The sequence below is a fragment of the Chionomys nivalis genome, chromosome 1, assembly GCF_950005125.1.
Source record: "Chionomys nivalis chromosome 1, mChiNiv1.1, whole genome shotgun sequence".
Lineage (NCBI taxonomy): Eukaryota > Metazoa > Chordata > Mammalia > Rodentia > Cricetidae > Chionomys > Chionomys nivalis.
This window is the reverse complement of record NC_080086.1, coordinates 20825232-20844183: the sequence shown is the minus strand read 5'-3', so window position 1 is coordinate 20844183 and position 18952 is coordinate 20825232. Positions and strand designations below refer to the sequence as shown.

General features: G+C 38.5%; 1 protein-coding gene across 1 annotated transcript; it reads left to right on the top strand.

The window, feature by feature from the left end:
- The first annotated feature begins 4988 nt into the window (after window positions 1-4988).
- LOC130885634 (C-type lectin domain family 2 member E-like) lies at window positions 4989-17809 on the top strand. The gene is made up of 6 exons (XM_057787303.1): window positions 4989-5076; window positions 11827-11952; window positions 13388-13447; window positions 15422-15606; window positions 16155-16261; window positions 17624-17809. The coding sequence occupies exons 1-6, from the start codon at window positions 4989-4991 to the stop codon at window positions 17739-17741; spliced, it is 684 nt and encodes a 227-aa protein (XP_057643286.1). The 3' UTR covers window positions 17742-17809.
- Window positions 17810-18952: the final 1143 nt, after the last annotated feature.

The window sequence follows — 18952 nt, the reverse complement described above, 5'->3', positions numbered from 1 at the left end:
GAAACAATGCTCAGGACTTTGGTTTTCTTTAAAGATGAAATGTCCCTTCAGGCTAATGTAAAGAAATACTCCATCTTATGCTGCTGTCTGGAGTGTTTTGACACTTTTGGGTGTGGCTCCTAGTACTGATTGATGCAGGTGGGGGCTGAGGTTCATCTTCCAACATCAGGTTCCTCTCTCTGCATTCCTGACTGATGTCAGTCAATAAGCAGTTTCTGTACAGTCCTGTCACCACAGTCTGGTACAGTGTTTCTGCTAAGGTCCCCATACCATGAAGGACTGTATTCTTTCATCTTTGAGCAAGAAAGACTTCTCCCAAATGTTGCATCTGTCACTTGTACAGAAATAGAGACAAGAAAATCAACAATAGAAATTCTGACTTTACCATGACTGATAATGAATCCCTCCTCTCATCTATGAGGTTCATATTTCTTTAATTTTTCTTGATTAAATAGATGGCACCATATTTACTAATGTTTGCTTTTCAGTACGTTGACTCATGGAATTGTTTTCCATGTCCAGTTAAAGCCATGCATACTTTTGACTAGAATAGACTAGGCCTGTCCAGGCAGGGGAAGTTGCCAGCAGGGCAGAGGGCCTATACTTCTGTGCTTGTTTTCTATGAAATTGAGCCCAAGCTTCCCTAATTACTTATTCTGGGAACTTGGACAACACTTTTAAATATTTAAAGTATGTTTGTTGATCAGTCCTAGATGGAGATAAGAGCGCTGATAAGTAAAAATTAAATAAGAAAAGGGCGGCTCTGCCAGCACAAGAAATCCAATTAGGTCAAACCAAACTGAATCAAAATGTCCATCGTTTTATTAAGTAAGACACTCTCGGGTGGCCGAGTGCATGGCAGGGAGACAGGACAGCAGGGAGCCCATACAAACCCAAAACCACTTGTTTCTCCTCTGGGTGCTCACTTAAATACCCTGTGGAAGTGGTCCTGACCCTCCCCCCTCCTCAGGGAGGGGTCAGGACCTAGCATTCTGGGATTTGGAGTCCAGACCAATACAACTCCCAGGCCAGGGAGGCTGAGATGGATGCCAGGGGCTGGGAGCTATGCTCCCAACTTAACAAGTGCTCCATGGAGAATATTTGCAATAAGATGAACAGGCTTCTGGTTCAAGATGTGGCAGAGCACTCTCTGGCAGGCTCAGTTTTTCAAGTTGCATTGTCTACTTTAGGCAGTCACTATTAAAATACAGCATGAGTAGCACCCTGACAGGTCCCACTATTGTTGAGAACCACAGCATGTGACAGAATACTCCATGCAGAGGGAGCTTGAGTGTGGAGTTGCATAGAGAAGAGAGTATTGGGAAGGTAGTGGGAGAAAACAAAGGGAGAGACACAGAGACAAGAGGGGATGAGGAGAAGAGAGAGAAGCTGAGAGAGAGAGGCCAAGACCTGCATGCCTTGGTGGGAAGAGAAAGGTCTGGGTTGTCTCTTAAAGGGACCTTTGCACTTGTGTGCCTACTAGGAGCCTGTGCTGCAAGAGTACAGTCTGTATACATCCTGCCAGATGACAGGGCAGGCCAGCATAATCCCTTAATCCTAGCAGTCACAACAAATAAAAAAATGACCATGAGTACAAAATGTATGTGGCATACTTCAAGCATTCTAAACCTGTTGCTTCTTTTAAGTAATTTAAGAAGAAAAAGAAAATCAGTATTTTATGTGTCTGTTTCATTTCTAACCTGGAATGGGCTCTTACTTTGAGTTTTACACAGAAAGCACTTGTAATGGAGAATAAATCCTGCTCTGACCATCAGTGACACGTTGTTGATGTGTATTCAGGTGGTTAGACACATGAAGTCCTGACCCTAGGAACCACTAAACTCACCTGTAAACAGCTACTGGGAAATCTCATCCATTTATCTCTGGTCTACAAATTTCTAATTAATTAATTTTGATTTTCTTAGATAGATCATTCTCTATAGCTCAATCTGATGACAAACTCAAAGCAATCCTCCTTTCTTAGTCTCTTAAATGCTGTAATTATGGGTGTAAATCATCATGTTCAGCTCTGTTTATTTAACCTTTAACTAATTATTGAAAGAAAATGTCTTTATGGAGCTGAATCTGACTCCTCACTAGCTCTCTTCCTGCCTTGATCTCCTCAATGCTTGCATACTTTTCATCTGCTCTTGAAGTGAAATCCCTGTGTCTTCCTTCAACTCTAGCACAGGCAGGATTGAAGAGCCCAGAACAGCTCATAAAATCTCCCGGCCTACCCTACCTCCATCACATTATGGAGGTTTCTTTCCACACTTCCGTGGCTTTCCAAACCACAGTCTGTTTCTTCCTGTCTCCAGAACCATCTGCAGGAAGTCACATTATAAGATAAAAAATCCCTTGGGCTTTAAAGATATCTGTAACAAGGTGTGCTGGTGTTTATCCCAATGGTGAAAATAAGAGACCACCTCCACAATTTGAGCCAAATTTCAAGCAAGCTTGATTTTTTATTGGGGTATGACTGAGGGCTGGTCAGCGACTGCTAACTAAATTGGGTGAGATAGAGATAGATAGATAGATAGATAGATAGATAGATAGATAGATAGATAGATAGATTTTTCATCCTTTTTAAGGAGTAAAATCATTAGTACTTTTACAGAATTGAGACAATGGGGCAAGAAGGAAATAAAAAAAATACTTAAAAAGTCATAGTATGACCACCTCCCCATGTGTTTAGGAGGAATCAGGGGAGGTTAGGGAGACTCAGAGAGGGACAGGGAAGGTCAGGATATTCTCACAAACAATTGCAGATCATGGGCTTGGGTAGGTCATGTTCCAGGAAACAGAGCTACTCCACTCTCACAGTAAATAGAAACTTATCTTTAAGATACAACATAAGGTATCCTGCCTTTAAAATAGAGTCAGTTAGATTCCTGTTGATTTGAATAGAAATGTCCCCCATAGGCTCATATATTTGAATACTTGGTCCTTAGGGAGTGGAGCTACTTGCAAGGGATTTGAGGGGTGTTGTTTGTGTTGTAGGAGGAAATGTATCATTGGGGGTGGTCTTTGGAGTTTCAGAAGTCCAAGGCAGACCTAGTGGCTTCCTCTCACTCTCTTCTTCTCTCTCTTCATGCTGTCTGCAGATCTGGATTTAGAACTCTAAGATTCCCTAACACCATATCTGCATACATACCACCATGCTCCCCACCATGAGGACAATGGACTAGACATCTGAAATTGTAAGCAGAGTCCAGTTAAATGCTGTCCTTTATAAGAGATCCTGTGTTTTTGGTGTCTCTTCATAGAATTAGAATACTAAGATACAAGGTTATTAAATCTGCTTCAGGTCTCTCATCTATGGCCACAAATCCTCCTCCCTATCTCATCCCTGCCTCTTTCGCAAGATTCTTAAGAGTCTGGCTGTAAGTTGATAACTTGAACTCTCCCCTATCTTGAGAAGGCAGAGGCTCAGGACTGGAAATGTATGCTTTTCATTGAGTGAACACTTATTCTTCCTATCATGTTTTTTTTCCTCCTTCTGACTTCAGTGTGTCTTTTGGTTGTAAGGTAAGATTTTGACCCTATCACAGGAAGGAGGTCATTGAACATGGAAATAGCTGCTGTTTTAATCAAAGTATATCATCAACCACTGACCAGGACAGTATTAAAAGGGTAAGGGCATATCAAAGTCTTAGGAGGGAAAATGGTGGCACTTGCTCTTTCTTTAAAATAAGACAGTTACCAGGGAACAGAAAATGGGGTCAACAGCTGATTGAGGTAAGAGTACATCCTGTATGACGTCTGAATACGCACATTTTTAACTACTTACCTAACTTATGAACTCTAGGAATTGACCCTTTTAACAAGGAATGTGAATGACTCTGTTTCCTCAGGAAGGAGTTTTTCCGGAAAGGCCTCTTAGTAATGCAGAAGTCACCTGGAGTTTATTACTAAGTGTCGTCAGTATGGATCTGCATGTTTACAAGGTTCCTTGGTGATGGCTGGGACATGATTCTTTCTAATCCAGTGCAGCAGAGTCTTTAGCAAACTATGCTTAGGTTTTAAATAGTGAGGAGCCTTATGGGGTGACATAGTGGGGGGAAAGAGATTTGAGTCTTGGTGCTTCCCAAAGGGTTTGTGATTTATGTCTGACTGCACCTTTGAGGATGTTTGTACACAGATACATGGAGGCATTATTTCTGGTGTCTGTTCCCTAACTCCAGAATTTAGACTTGCTTGGCAACTGCAGTATTATTGGTTTGTGCCATAAGTCATATAGAAGAAAAGGTAAAGAAAGACATCCCTTTATCACAGCCTGGGCAGAAAACATTCCATGCAGCTGGTGAAGCTTTTCAGGGAGGTCAGTCTTTTTTACTCCCCACGCAGAGATTTTGCATCTCTAGTGGTTTCAGGTACCTCTGACTTCAGAAATTTAATTGTTTTCCTCTTTCCTCTTTGCCTTCTTGTCAGGGTCTTATCTGCCTTCACATATATGATCTGGAATTTCAGGCCTTACAGCATTACTGACCTTTAAACTGACGTAGGAAGAGAAATCCAGGCCCAATGTGGTTAATGTGTGTCTGAGGCTACTCAGAGTTACAAAGTGAAACACTGATTCAATCAATCAGTCAATCCATCAATCAACCAACCAACTAACCATCCAAACAACTAATCACTCAATCAAGCAACACTTTCCCCACTTAATAGCAGTGACTTTCATCAAAGTAATACTTTTTTTTAAGAAGTTGTGATGAGTCTGGAACATTTACTGTGGTATAGTCCACTTAATTTCACTTCAAAGTGTCCTACTTTGTAATTCTGTTTCCTCCAGGAACAAAACGTTATCTGCTGAGAGGTGATGTGTTCAGAACTGGTAAAGAGTGGTTAATGAGTCACAGGGACAGTGGGTTGTACTTGCAGAGTGCTTATTAGGAAACACAGAAACCAAAGCTTTGTCTCCCTCTCCAGGGATTCAGGTTTCATCCCTCCTCCTTAGTTCAGGAAAGACTTTTCCTCTCAGTTCAGAGATGCCTGCTATAGAGGCTGAAGAGACTCCCATGAACATACTAAAAACAGAAACATCTACCCCAGACCACCAACGAGAGGGAGACATGGGTATGTATTTAATGCAATTTGAAGCAAACTGAAAGGGAAGAGAGGAGCTTCATGGGGGTCTCACAGAGGAAGTGAACCTCCTGCCTGTTAAGCCTGCCATGGTAGGACTCTGTGGAAGTGAAATGACTGGAAGCCTCTGGTATATTAGTTACCCTATCAGACTATATAGTATTCAACTAGTCAAAAAAATAAATAAATAATAAGTTAATTATAATAGCTTGAGGCATAGTTTTTGTTTGATTTGGATGGGGGAGTTGTTTTTTTATTATACATTTATTATTTGTTTGTTGTGTTGTTGATTTTGGTGTGTGTGTGTGTGCTTTCTAGTCCACTCTTGATCTGGTAATTTGCACTCCTGTGGGTTACAGGAACTTGCTATAGATCAGACTTCTTATGTCCCAGAGGGAAGGAAACTAAGTTCCCTGTGGGTCCAGGGCCTGGGGTTTGTGATAAACTGTGATGCATAGGAAAGTTAGAGGGGAGAGAGCTGTAGTGGCAGGGTGAGCGACCTCCTCCTCCCTGGCAACAATTTGTCCATACCCCCACACACACCAGCAAATGCTCTGGCATTTTCACTTTGTGGAAAATTAAGAAAATGAAGAATCCTGTGTGATTTCTGTCCCAGTCTTTAGGGAAAAACAACTGTCTTTTGTGTTTGAAAATGTGCACCACACTCTTATTTTTATTTATTTCTTATCTCTTCTGTTGCTTTTATTTTTCTTTGTTTGATTGTGTGACTTAATGAAAGAATATTGGATTTTTCTGAAAAACAGCATTTATACTTACCAAAAAAGCAAGTTAATAAAAATGTAGATGTTTTTCAGCTAGATCAAATATTCCCGTAACTGAAAACATTTTCATTCTCCCTGTAGATTACCACAAATAGACCACACAGATATTTGAAACAACAAGGCACAAGTTGCAGATTTATCTTGCTATTTTTTAAATTTTTGTATGGACTTGATATTTTCCATAATAAACTTTTAGAGTTTAATTTAAAAAATCAAATCAAAACAAAACAAAAGAAACAAAGCAAAACAAAAGGTAAGGAAAGAAAGCAGAAAGCAGTAAGAGTTGTCAGGTAGAAAACAGCTTCTGGTGACTTTCAGCACACCAAAGCACATGCTAACCTCCAGGCTTACTCAGTGCCTGTGGCCCATCTCAGCTTTTTTCAATCTTCCTCCTACCCTAAACTCCATATCTTGGGCTTCCCTGCCCCACCTTATTGGTGCTCTATGGTCCTGCCATGCTTTCTCTTACCCCTCTCTCTTACTCTTTCTTTTGGTCTTCACTTTTATCTCCTTCTCTCCTGGTCTCACACAACTTCCTTTCTCTCCCCCATCATGAGAGACTCTTGCAGATTCCTCTGTCTGTACTCTTCTTTATGTCTACAATAAAAAATTTCTCCTTAATCACACCATTGAATTTATGTCATGTTCACTAACTTTTAGAACACATATAACAATGAAGTCTCCATCATAGTCACAATCTAGACCCAGACCCCACCCCATTACCTCTGTGCTCTTCTGTAGGCACTCCTTTCCTTTGTACCCAGCCTACGGCATCTTTGCTTTTTTTTTTTTTTTATCTCTTACACACCTGCTTTCCAAGAATATCATGTAGCTGGATCCCTGCAGAAATCATGCATTTGAGATTCATCCACAGTGAGTTTCATAGCTGTGTGTCAATTATGAACACAGTAGCTAGAGTAGAAGAGATTCCAGAACATGATTGACTGATGCATGGGCTGTAGATAATTCAGAGCATGTATTTCAAACCTGAATACAAAAACAGTTTTTCAAGCATGTCAGGAAAACCTTACAGGAAACTGGTGGGTAAGAGAGTGAGCAAAATAAGAGAAGATAGTCAGAATTTCTCAGTAGATAACCAGTGCAGTGAGGTCAGCTTCTCCAAGTAAACTACAAATGGGCTGAGTGGAATTTTGTTGCTGTTTGGGATTTGGTGGTGATGGTGGTGGTGATGTGGTTCACACATGAGCCTTGACTCACAGCTAAAGTCAATAAAACAGCTACCTGTATTTGGTTATCTCCTGCTTTTCTGTATGTTTCACAGATTTAATCCATGATATGAGGCTTTAATATAATACATATTTATCTAATAAGCTGCTTTGCTGGCCCAAGGCCAACTGCTTTTGGTGCCAACTACTTAAGGGTTACTTAAGTGGGTAACTATAGGGGAGACCCAGCCAATTACCTTGCTAGCAAGGGGCGGGATCCCCTGAGGATATTTTTTACTTAGATTGTGGGCATGCTCCTAGCCGCCCCTTCTGCTCTCCTGTTCTCCTCTGGAACTTCGGTTCTGTGAGTCTTTCCCTAATTAAAGCTAAATATTTTATTATAATTTCCGTCTGCCTTTCATTTACGTCGCGATACCTGGCGCCCAACCGCCGCAACAGGCAACAAGGTTTTGCTTAAGACTCTCTGGGAACAGAAAAATGAGGAATATTTAGCCAGCACAAGAAATGGGCAAATGCAAACCAGAGGTCCAGGTTTCTTTTTTTTTTTCACTTCCCCAGGTCTGAGTAAAATTGTTTTATTTTGTCACAAGCTCAGAGATATTTGAGTTGTTGCCAACCACAGACTAAATTTAAAAAGCTGCTATAATACAGATAGGCTTTTTTATATAAACACAGGCATTTTCCTTAGATCTAGATTGTGAAGTAAATGTATTCAAATTTTAACAAAATACTAAACTATATTTTCCCCAAACATAGGTAATATTGAGCATTTTTAATGGATATATTTACTGTGAGTGTGTCATTTTTATTGGTATATTTTTTTATTTTTAAAAATCAATATGTGTTTATAATGTGTGTGTCTGTGAACTGTAAAATGGGCAAAGTGACATTTCTTAGGTAGAGAAAGGATGGTATCTTTTCTACATATGATGCTAAGACAGTGACTTCCCATAGTGATGATTCATAACTTATCCATTGCAAAATAAATGATTCAAAAGTGGATAAAGATGGAAACATGAAGTCTGAGGTGGGATTCCCCTCTGTATGCTATGAATATGTTCTTTTTTTTTTTTAACCATTGGTTAATAAAGAATCTGCTTTGACCTATGGTAGGGCAGAATATATCAAGTAAGGAAATCCAAGCAGATGTAGAGAAGGAGAGTAGGTAGAGTCAGGCAGATGCCATGTTCCTCCTGACAGATAAAGATACAAGAACCTTATCAGTAGGCCACAGACTCATGGTGATACAGAGATTAATAGAAATGGATTAATTTAAGATATAAGAACTAAATAGAAATACAGTTGAACAATTGGCTAAACAGTGTTATAATTAATATAATTTCTGTGTGATTATTCATGTCTGGGTGGCCGGGGAAAGAAAAAGCCATCTCAGTTTATGAAAAGGTGCCTATGTCTGGCATGAATCCACATAAGACCTACAAAAGCTCAAAGAAAATATAGTGCTTCTTGTTGCATGAGGAGGGTGGCCTTTTGTTTGTCCCAGGTGCCCAGCTAGCTTACACCCGAAATAACCACACAGAAACTGTATTAATTAAATCACTGCCTGGCCCATTATCTCTAGCCTCTTATTGGCTAACTGATTTAACCCATTTCTATTAGTCTGCATATCACCACGAGGTTGTGGTTTACTGGAAAAGATTCAGCATGTCTGATTCTGGTGGCTCCATGGCAGTTCTCCCATTCTGCTTTCTTTCTCCCAGAATTCAGTTCTGTCTTCTCTGCCTACCTAAATTCTGCCACATCAACTAGGACAAGGCAGTTTCTTTATTCATTATCCAATGAAAGCAACACACAAACAGAAGGAACTCCTACACCAGCTTCTAGACCCACAAAAAATGGGAGCCAAGTGCAGCTTCTTAGTAGTCTCATGTCTTTTTCTTTCAGATAGGCTCTGTTTGCTGGCTGCTAGGAGAGGCATGTCTCCTTCCTATAAGAAATGGCTTCCTGGTTCATACTGGAAGCATAAATGGCTCTGGATCTTTCTAGAGGTCCCTCTACAGCTCATTTAAGGTTTGTGAGCAGAGTGATACAAGTTGCTTATGGTGACATAGACCCTCTGTGCCCCTGAAGCTGGGGCTGTCAGCATGGCTTTTAGAGGCATTGAACATACATCCACCATTTTGGACTGGACAGAGTCAAAGGAAAGCCATAGCATTAGTCTTAGACACTCATTTGAAAAATAATAATAATAATAAAAAAAATTTCCTGTTCAGAAAATGATTACAGGATTTCAGATACACAGTAAGACAGAATCAGACGAAAAAGACCTTTGAATGGGTCACAATGTTAGATAAGTATACATGGGCTTAAGAGAGAGAGAGAAGAATACAGACAATCATAAATTAAAGGAGTAAAGATAATAAAATAAATATTAAAAAACTGATAGAGTTAAAATTAAGCCATGTAATAATGAAAAATAAACAGAGAATCTGGATTATGTATATTATTGTGTTTTCTTTGAATTTCTTAACAGCAGAGAGATATTTGATTCTGGGGGCTGCTAAGCTAAACCAACATATATATTTACTTCAAAATTTGAGTCTAAGGATATGTTACTTTGGAAAAGATGTTCTGCTTTTGTTTCCACAGAAAATGGAAACCTATGAATTCCTTCCTGGCTAATGTTGTTTGATGGAACCAGATTCCCCCAAAAGGTTTCTGTGAACCCTAAATATACTTTGCCCAACAAACAGCGGAAAGAAATTGGAAGAAAACAATGTCCAAGTATTGGTCATTTCTCAGCCTCCCAGTCTCCTGAAATAAGCACACAGAAAATTGTATTAAATCACTGCTTGGCCTATTAGCTCTAATTTCTTATTGGCTAGTTTTTATATCTTAATTTAACCAATTTCCATTATTTTATATTTTACAATGAGGGCCGTGGCCTACTGGCAAGGTTCTGGCGTGTCTGTCTCTCGTGGCAGCTCAATGGGTTCTCTCTCCTCTGCCTCCTTTCTTCCAGTATTCAGTTTAGTTTTCTCCACCTAGCTAATTATGTTCTGCCCTGCTATAGGTCCAAAGCAGTACTTTATTAACCAACGGTATTCACAGCATACAGAGGAGATGTGAGATTCCACTCTGTATGTTGTGAGTAGGATTATTACCTTTGGTTAACAAAAAAGCTGCTTTGACCTATGACAGTGCAGAATATAGCAAGGCAGGTAATCCAAGCAGAGATAGAGCAGAAAACAAGATATAGTCAGATGGATTCCATGTAGCTGCTGATGGAGAAAGACACTGGAAACTTACCCATAGCTCACAGTTTTGTGGTGATACATAGATTAATAGAAATGGGTTAATTTAAGATATAAGAGCTAACAAGGTATATGCTTGAGCCCTTCCCCAAACAGTGTTTTATTAATATAGCTTCTCTATGATTATTTGGGTCTGGCCAGCTGGGAAATGAAAAAGCAGTCTCACTTTACAAGTTTCATAGGTAAAAAAAGGATGTTATATCTTCTGCATATGATGCTAAGACAGTTCTTATGGTTATGACTCATACCTCATTTGTTGTACAATAAATGTCTCAAAATGGACAACAGAGTCAAATATTAAATCTAGAACGTTAAATCTATTTGAACAAGAAAAATTAAAAAAAATTCTCAGTGAACTTTTGTAAGGCAGAGTTTTTTTAGCTATACACAGAAAAATAAATTGGATTTAGAATAATGCAATTCCTCTGCTCTGGTTCCTGAAAAAGTAATAAAAGGATAAAAAATGTACTGCCAAGGGTTTTATATTTTATTGCTGATATTTTGTATTCTTTTCTATCTATCAAAAAAAATTGTACTTATAATGTATTGAGGTCTTTTGGAACCCAATGAAAATGTGTAGGAAGTGAATCAGAGGTTAAAAGCCCTTGTTGCTGCTCTTCCAGCAACTGAATGTGAGCATGTTCCATTACATGTACAATTGTGTGTTTGATAGTGCTGTGAGAGCTACAATATTTATACATTTGTTTGTACTTGACAATTGCTACTGTATGAAATCCTGTGCCATCCCACCTTACACACATATTTTCTTTTCATTATTATTATTATTATTACAGTCTCAGGTCTCTTTTTATAGGACTAAATCTATGTGTTGACTGAGTTTTCTGTCCTGCCCAGTTCCTGCAGTTGTTAAGCGCCAAAGAAACCAGACAGAGGTCTACATTAATTATAAACTGCCTCGCCTAGTATCTCAGGCTTCTTATTAACTCTTATAACTTATGTTATCCCATAATTCTTGTCTGTGTTAGCCACAAACAAGGTGGCTTGATACCTTTTTTGGTAGGGCATTCACATCTTGCTATGTTGCTTCCTCTGTGGCTGGGGTCACTACTGCAGACTAAAACTTCCCTATTCTTAGAAATCTCATTGACCTGCCTCTACTTCCTGCCTTATTACCCTGCCTTTGCTTCCTGCCTGGTTACTGGTCAAGCAGCTTTTTAATAAAAATAATACAAGACACAGGATAAAAGTATCTATGGGTGGTTTTTGTTGTTATTTCCTTTTCTCCACGATCTCCACTGTTTCTGTTTCTTGCTCTTTTATTGGTCCCTAATTCAATAACTAAAAAATCATGGCAAAAAGTAGTGTTTCCCTTTCCTCTAATGTTTTGCAAGTTAAGGATATCATTAATGGACCAGGAACTTCTATAAGGGCATTTGCAGGAAGGGAGTACAAGGAAATATATAGTTGATTCTGGGTAAACATATTTTTTTCCCTGAAAGGTTCTTGAGGATGATATTCTGATATTTATGTTTTCAGGTAAAAAACAGCAAGGAAAATGTCTCAGAAAGAGCCCCACCCAGCCTCGTGTTAAGCTTTACTGCTGCTATGCAGTGATCATGGCCCTCACTGTAGCTGTGATTGCACTTTCTTTTGCTTTGTCAGGTACGTGCTTCATTGTACAAATTCTGCAACATTCTGTCACGTTGATGTGGAGGCCCAAAAATGTGAGCCTATTTCCACCTTACCTGAGGGTCAGAGAGTTTTAGCTTGCTAAAAGTTGTTGAAAAATGTGTGGCTACGCACCCTGACCTAGGGTGAGCTTACTTGATCCTTTTGACATTAAAATGTTCCATCCAGGTAGATCCAATCCCCTCTGACTAATGGTCAGAAAATTCAAGCATACTTCTGCTCCTTCTTTTGAAATAGGAGGTTTGACCTTGGGAGTCACTACCTTTAAGATACTTTGTCTTGGGTGGGTTCACTGCATAAACTACAGAATGCTTTTTGGATTAACGGCTTGATGGCTCAAAATATTGAAGCAAAACTGCTCTAGTTGTCCTTTAAATCATGTTAAAGCAGTTTTTTGTGTTCTTACCCCTATTGTATTGGGATATAAAAATGTATAGAAAATTAAATGTGATTGATTTCAGTATTCACTGGAACTCCTATCTTATGTTTTCTGTTTTATTATTTTCACTTAAGTCTTCATATTTTTTACTAACTTTTCTAATCCCCTGCTCCTGCACTGGTAAGTAGTATTTTTTTCAAAGCTGGTCTCTGAGACATTCATATTTTCAGTTATACTTACTGATCACCATGAGCCAGGCATTATAGGAAAGGCTCTAGAGAAACATTTTCTCTGGGAATTTAGGAGCTAGCAGGAAGATGCACTGATGGAACAGCATGATGTGTAGTGTGCATAGGAGATCAGGCTCAACATCCCTGGGAAGATGGCATTTGGCCACATTTAGACAGAGATGTAGAAGATATATGTTCACCTAGGAAAACTATTCAAGGCAGTGAACAAAGACAAGACATTTCAAAGAAGAAAGCTCAAGGAGGCTGATGCACCTGAGGGAAGTGAGGACAATGAAGTGTTTTTGTTTTGGAAGAATGGACAGAACCCCACACACCATGACTCTTGGTTTCAGTTAACTTTTTCAACCAGACTCTGAAAATATTGAACATACCAGTTCTAGATGTATGCCTTTCCTATGCTTTTAATTGTGGACTGTTCACAATTATCTGATAAAAATTTGCACACCCTTTTTCATAGCTCAAATAAATGTTTTGTGATATTGTTTTATAAAAAGAAACTTTAACCATGTTGGTGAATATACACAGGACTATACAAGGACAAACAATTTTTAAAAAGTCTTAGTCAGTGTAAACTAAACTATTACACAGCTCTGAAAAGAGCAAGATAGAAAGATGTGATAGTTATCTTCGCTATCTGTTGTATTTGTCCTATTCAATGAAGCTTCGGTGTACAGGGTGTGAGAACTGATAACAGTGACAACCAATTTCCTTCTATTAAAAATTAGTGTGGGAGCCATTTCTGATATTTATTATCTCTTATGAAATCACTTATTTCTAGGATTTAGAAGCTCTTCAGGAGAAAAGTGTTCTGGTCCTATAAAGGATAAAAATGTTGAAGGTATGACTGAAAAATTGTTATTCTTCTAAACTGTCCTCTGAAATTCAGAGCTTCTTACACACACACACACACACACACACCCCACACATGTGTGCACACAATCACTCTATTGTGATAGGATCACAAATGATCACACAGCTCCATTAGTATAGCCAACACCTGTCAAGTCCCAAGCCCTACGTATCTCATTGACATTCCACACAGTTAGAAGAGCTATTCTGAAATTGTGGAGCTTTGGTTATGGTTTTAGACTTTCACTGTCAATGACATTTTTATGCACTTATCCACCAAAAAAAATATGATAGGGCAGAAACTACAAAAACAATTGTCTCTATAACCATTTCTCACAACATGCTAGCCCCTTGTTACATCTTGTTCATCCTGGTCACCTTACACCACTTACTTGTTCTCCTGTCTATGTGTTAACCATGCCCACACTCACAGCTGTTCACACTGTACATCACAGGCTGGGATTACATTTGACAGAATACCTGGGTCTCTTTCTTTCTTATTTTGTGTGACCTAACTTGATAGCATACTTTCCTTAAATTACATTTTTCTTTTTGGCTGAATAACATTCTGTTTTGTGTGTATAATACATTTAATTATCTGTTATTTGATGGGTATTAGGAGCAAGTACATTTCGTTACTATTGTAAATAGGGAAGCAATAGCTATGGATGTACAGATATCTCATAGTAGGATGGTGAGTTTGCTCCACATATGCTTAGGAGTGGTATAGCTGTGTCATGTGGTATATTTACTTTAAACTTCTTTGAAAAACCTCCAGCTGGCTATATAAATTTGACTCCCACCAGCAGTTTATGAATGTTAATATTTTTGCACATTTTTTAACATCAGTTATCAGAGTTATCTATGATAGCCTTTCTGAGCAGCTCTATAAGAACCAGTATATATATTTACTTTCAGTGTGGTAGAATTATAAAAGATTTGATATAGAAGATTTATTTTGCCATGCCGATGTTTTATACAATGTCATTTCTCTATAGTAAAATTTAGGCAAGTGAGGTTTTTTGTTGTTGTTGTTTTTTTTTTTTTTTTTTTTTTTTTTTTTTTTTTAGAAATAAGGATGATGTGGAGTATTATGGGAAAAAAGCTATAGGATTTCAGGAATCAGGAATAGTTCTTTAAAGGGTATGAGAATCACTGAATGAAGACCCAGACTCAAATAGTAGACAAAAACAAAGAGCATTTATTTATTCAAGCATGTGGGATCTACCACTTGTACAAATTGACAACCCGGAAGGAACAAAGACCAACAGTTCCTTTTAACCATAGCTAGGGAAATTCCAGGAATTTCTAAGGTTACATTATAATATTTTTGACTTATTTTTCCATATTTGGGCATACTTAGGAAAGTCAAAGTATGTCCTGTTCCAGGTATTATAGGAACTATTCTTTTTTGGTCATTGCTTTGAGATACTGTATTTCTTATTCAGGCCATGAACATGCTCTCTGCTCTTTCCCCCTTGTCTTTGTTGTCAGGGGTGTTGTTGATTATTAGACCTTTGTTTAAGAAACTGAAACATAGACCTAGCTTTTAAAATGGAGGAAGTTTAGATCTCCCACTCCCAAAGTGCTGATGGCCTAGAAATGATTTTTTTGCAAGGCATAGTGTCTTTAGTCCCAGCACTCAGGAGACATACATAGCAGGATTAGTAAAGGCTCCAGACAAATACAATTCACACAGTGAGATCCAGCCCAAGCAGGGGACATAGCAAGATTCTGTCTCAAAACACAAAATACAAAGAAGAAAAATAAAGCATTTCCTTAGAGTCCACTGGAAAGCCCTGGGTTGTGGACCATCATGATATGATGTGTCTTCTATTAATAAATGAGTAGAGCTATAGTACAAGCAAATGCCTCAAAACTGAGATTTGCATGGGTAGCTAAGAGGATATGACATGAAAACTTTTCTTTGTTACATCATTTTGTTGCACTGTCTGCATTTTAGTGAAAAAGGAAAATGCAGTCACTTCAACTCCTGCACCATGCTTTGCCACTTGTCCAAATGACTGGATTGCATATGGAAGCAAATGTATTTATTTTTCTGACGTTGAGAGAAATTGGACATTAAGCCAGAACTACTGCATGGCACATGAGGCCCAACTAGCTGGATTTGAAACTCTGGAGGAGTTGGTAAGAAAGCATCAGGAATTGGTTTGTTGTTTGTTATGTTGAATGTGTATTACTTTGTGATAGGAAGGTTAAAGATGAAGCTTGTGGAGGGATTCTACCCTTCCTCTTTTGTGAAGGACATAGATAACATATTAGTGTATGCAGTTGCTAATGTGGTTGCTTCTGACTGGAGCCCCGCTCCAAAGACATGCTTTCATCCTTATTGTTAACCTGCATGGCCAAACAATCCACTTAGATCCATGATAATCATGGAAGTCTTTATCCATGTTGGCCGGTATTGCATACTGAATGTGGCAACTGTTAATAACTTGAAGACCAGGCTTATTAAGGGATGATTCTAGCCAGAAAAAAAAATGAGAGCCACCAATATATTTTAGATTGTGAGTGTAAAATGCATACACTGAAATCTGATTATTGCGCTGGCTCCAAAGTCTATGACTCTCAGTTATAATCTGCTTCCATCCAGAGAGGAGGCTGTACGTCAGGGAGACTCAAGGGTCATTTGAAACAAAGAGACACATGTGTTTGCTTTTAATGTCTTATGACAGAATTTCCTGAAGACATATGCGTGGAAATTTCAGTACTGGATTGGCTTGCACAGAGAATCATTACAACACCCTTGGAAGTGGACAAACAACACTGAATATAATAACTTGTACGTTTTCAGACCAGTTTTCTTTCTACTGTGTTCCTATATTGTGGTGTTTGAATTGTGCCTATGAGAGATAAAAATCAGTGTCATGTGATGCCAATTGTTCTGGAAACAAAAAACATAAGCCTTTGGTCTTGAGGTTGGCTCTGAGTCATGGTGTATGCTTACATGCAAGAACCAATCCCCAGCAAGCTCCACATCCCTACAAATTTAAATTCTTTGAATTCTTAATGCTTTGGATTATATTCATTGTTAATAAGATACTTTTTGGCCAATAGCAGAGCAAGAAGAGATTTGGGGAGACAGATTGACACAGTGAGATTAATGGGAGGAGGAACAGTTGAGTCAGGGGAGTCTTGAGAGATGCCAGTCAGCTCTTGAGCAAGCAGGATGTGTAAAAAAAATGAGGTAGTAAGTCATGAATTATGTGGCAAAGCATAAATAGAAATATGGGTTAATTAAAATGTAAGAGTTAGCTAGTTATAATCCTGAGCTATTGGCCAAGCATTTATAAATAATATTAAATTTGGAAGCAGTTCCTGGAACAGGGAGTGAGAGGTGAGGACAGGAAAACTTCCAACCTTGATTTCCTATTTATTATCCATCATCTTCAAATCATTTACCTAGTGTGATTTGTCTTGAAATCTTTAACATGATGATGGCATCAGGGGTAATCTTTTCTGTTCCATCACCAACGTATAATATTTCCTACTGAGAAATGACCTTGTGGGCTGTCTACAGAACTGCAGATGTGCAGTGAGTGCTCTGAAACCCTAGAAAGCCTCAGCAGAATGGCTCAAGTAGGACTTGCCAGGCAACTGTTACACAGCTGCACCTGTTCTCAGATACAGAGACTCCTGGGACTTTAGGAACCTCCTCTAAAGTCTCATCATTGAAGAACACTGAGACAGCTCTTGGATACAAGCATAGCTAGTCATTTTGAAAGGAATCATTTCACTGAAATGACAAAAATGACAGAGCCAGTCACTTTTATCATTAAAGCCTTGTTAGTAATTGATTATGAAGGGGGGGTTTCTGCACTTGTATACATGTATAAAATATGTCAAGGTAGAATTTAATATCACCCACAGTGAGGCAAACCATGGTGCCAGTTCTTTTGATTGTGGCAAATGCCTTCTATACACATTACAGGGTTCACCATGGATTAATGGCAATGGTGTAGTGTTCAACCTGACCCCTGGGATGTAAAAGACATTAGGTGAAAAACCAGTGTCACTGATTCCCCATGGATTTTGCCTTTCTTTGTTTCATACTACAAATAACCAGTGAAGTTGGATGCTATTTTATTGTGGGAGTGAATGCACTGCTGCTCTTTGTAGAAATTTTGTTTGTTTTCTGTTTTAGGGAACCTGTCCTAGGAGATGACAACTGGGCCGTACTGTCTACAGATGAGATCTCCAGTAACAAGAGCTTCGTAGAAAAATACTGTATTTGTAGCAAACCCAACAGCTATACATATTAGTATTCAGTGCCTAGTAATTTTTATCTAAGGTAGAGAAATTGTCAAAGTATTTGTGAAAAACCTGTTATATCTTATGTTACATTATATCAAATCAATTCGTAATATGTGATGGCACCAGAGATGAAAACTATCTTAGAGGACTATACTTTCAGATACTTGGGAGAGAGACCATAGATGATTGTACATTAAATAGGTGTTCAGGTATGAGTTGGTACTCATATTTTAAGCCTAAACTACAATAAAATTTTTTGTGACCTCTACTTTTATGGCCACTTATGAACTTTTACTTCATTACTTCCTCTCTGAAATGCCTTGAATATTAAAAAAATGTATGGCAAGTGAAATTCTGGAAATAATTTAATAATCACAAGAAAGATGTTTGTTGTCTCAGTCTCCAAATGTTTTTAGAAACAGTTAACTTTTTTTTATTTTACAAAATTTAATGACCAACATGAATGGAGATCTAGACAGGATTAAAACTAATATCATACACACTGTAATTTTATTCACTAGAAACATTGTCAAAATATTTTTGGAGTTTGCTTCTCAGTTTACAATTTTTTGTTTGTTTGTTTGTTTTTCGAGGCAGGGTTTCTCTGTAGCTTTGGAGCCTGTCCTGGCACTAGCTCTTGTAGACCAGGCTGGCCTCCAACTCTCAGAGATCCGCCTGCCTCTGCCTCCCGAGTGCTGGAATTAAAGGCGTGCGGACGGCTTTAATCCCAGCACTCGGGAGGCAGAGGCAGGCGGATCTCTGTGAGTTCGAGACCAGCCTGGTCTACAGAGCTAGTTCCAGGACAGGCTCCAAAGCCACAGGGAAATCCTGTCTCGAAAAACCAAAAAAAAAAAAAAAAAAAAAAAAAAAAAAAAAAAAAAAAAAATTTAATGGACTAAGAACTATTACAAGGCATGCCATTTTACTTTCTTAATTTAATTTTTGAGAATTGCATACATATGCAAGCCATTTTAATTCATTCTTTATTTCATAAGGAGCCTTCTTAAACATTTGATGCATAGACTTACAATATTTACATACTTTTGAGTTTTAAGAACAAAATATGTAGTGGGGAGCTGTAGGCTGTATTCCTGCCGCCCCAGCTTCTGGTAGCCTGGCTAGCTTATGCCGCAAAATAACAACACACAAACTCTATTCATTTAAACACTGCTTGGCCCATTTCTATTCATGTGTGTAGCACCCCAAGGTGTGCTTACCA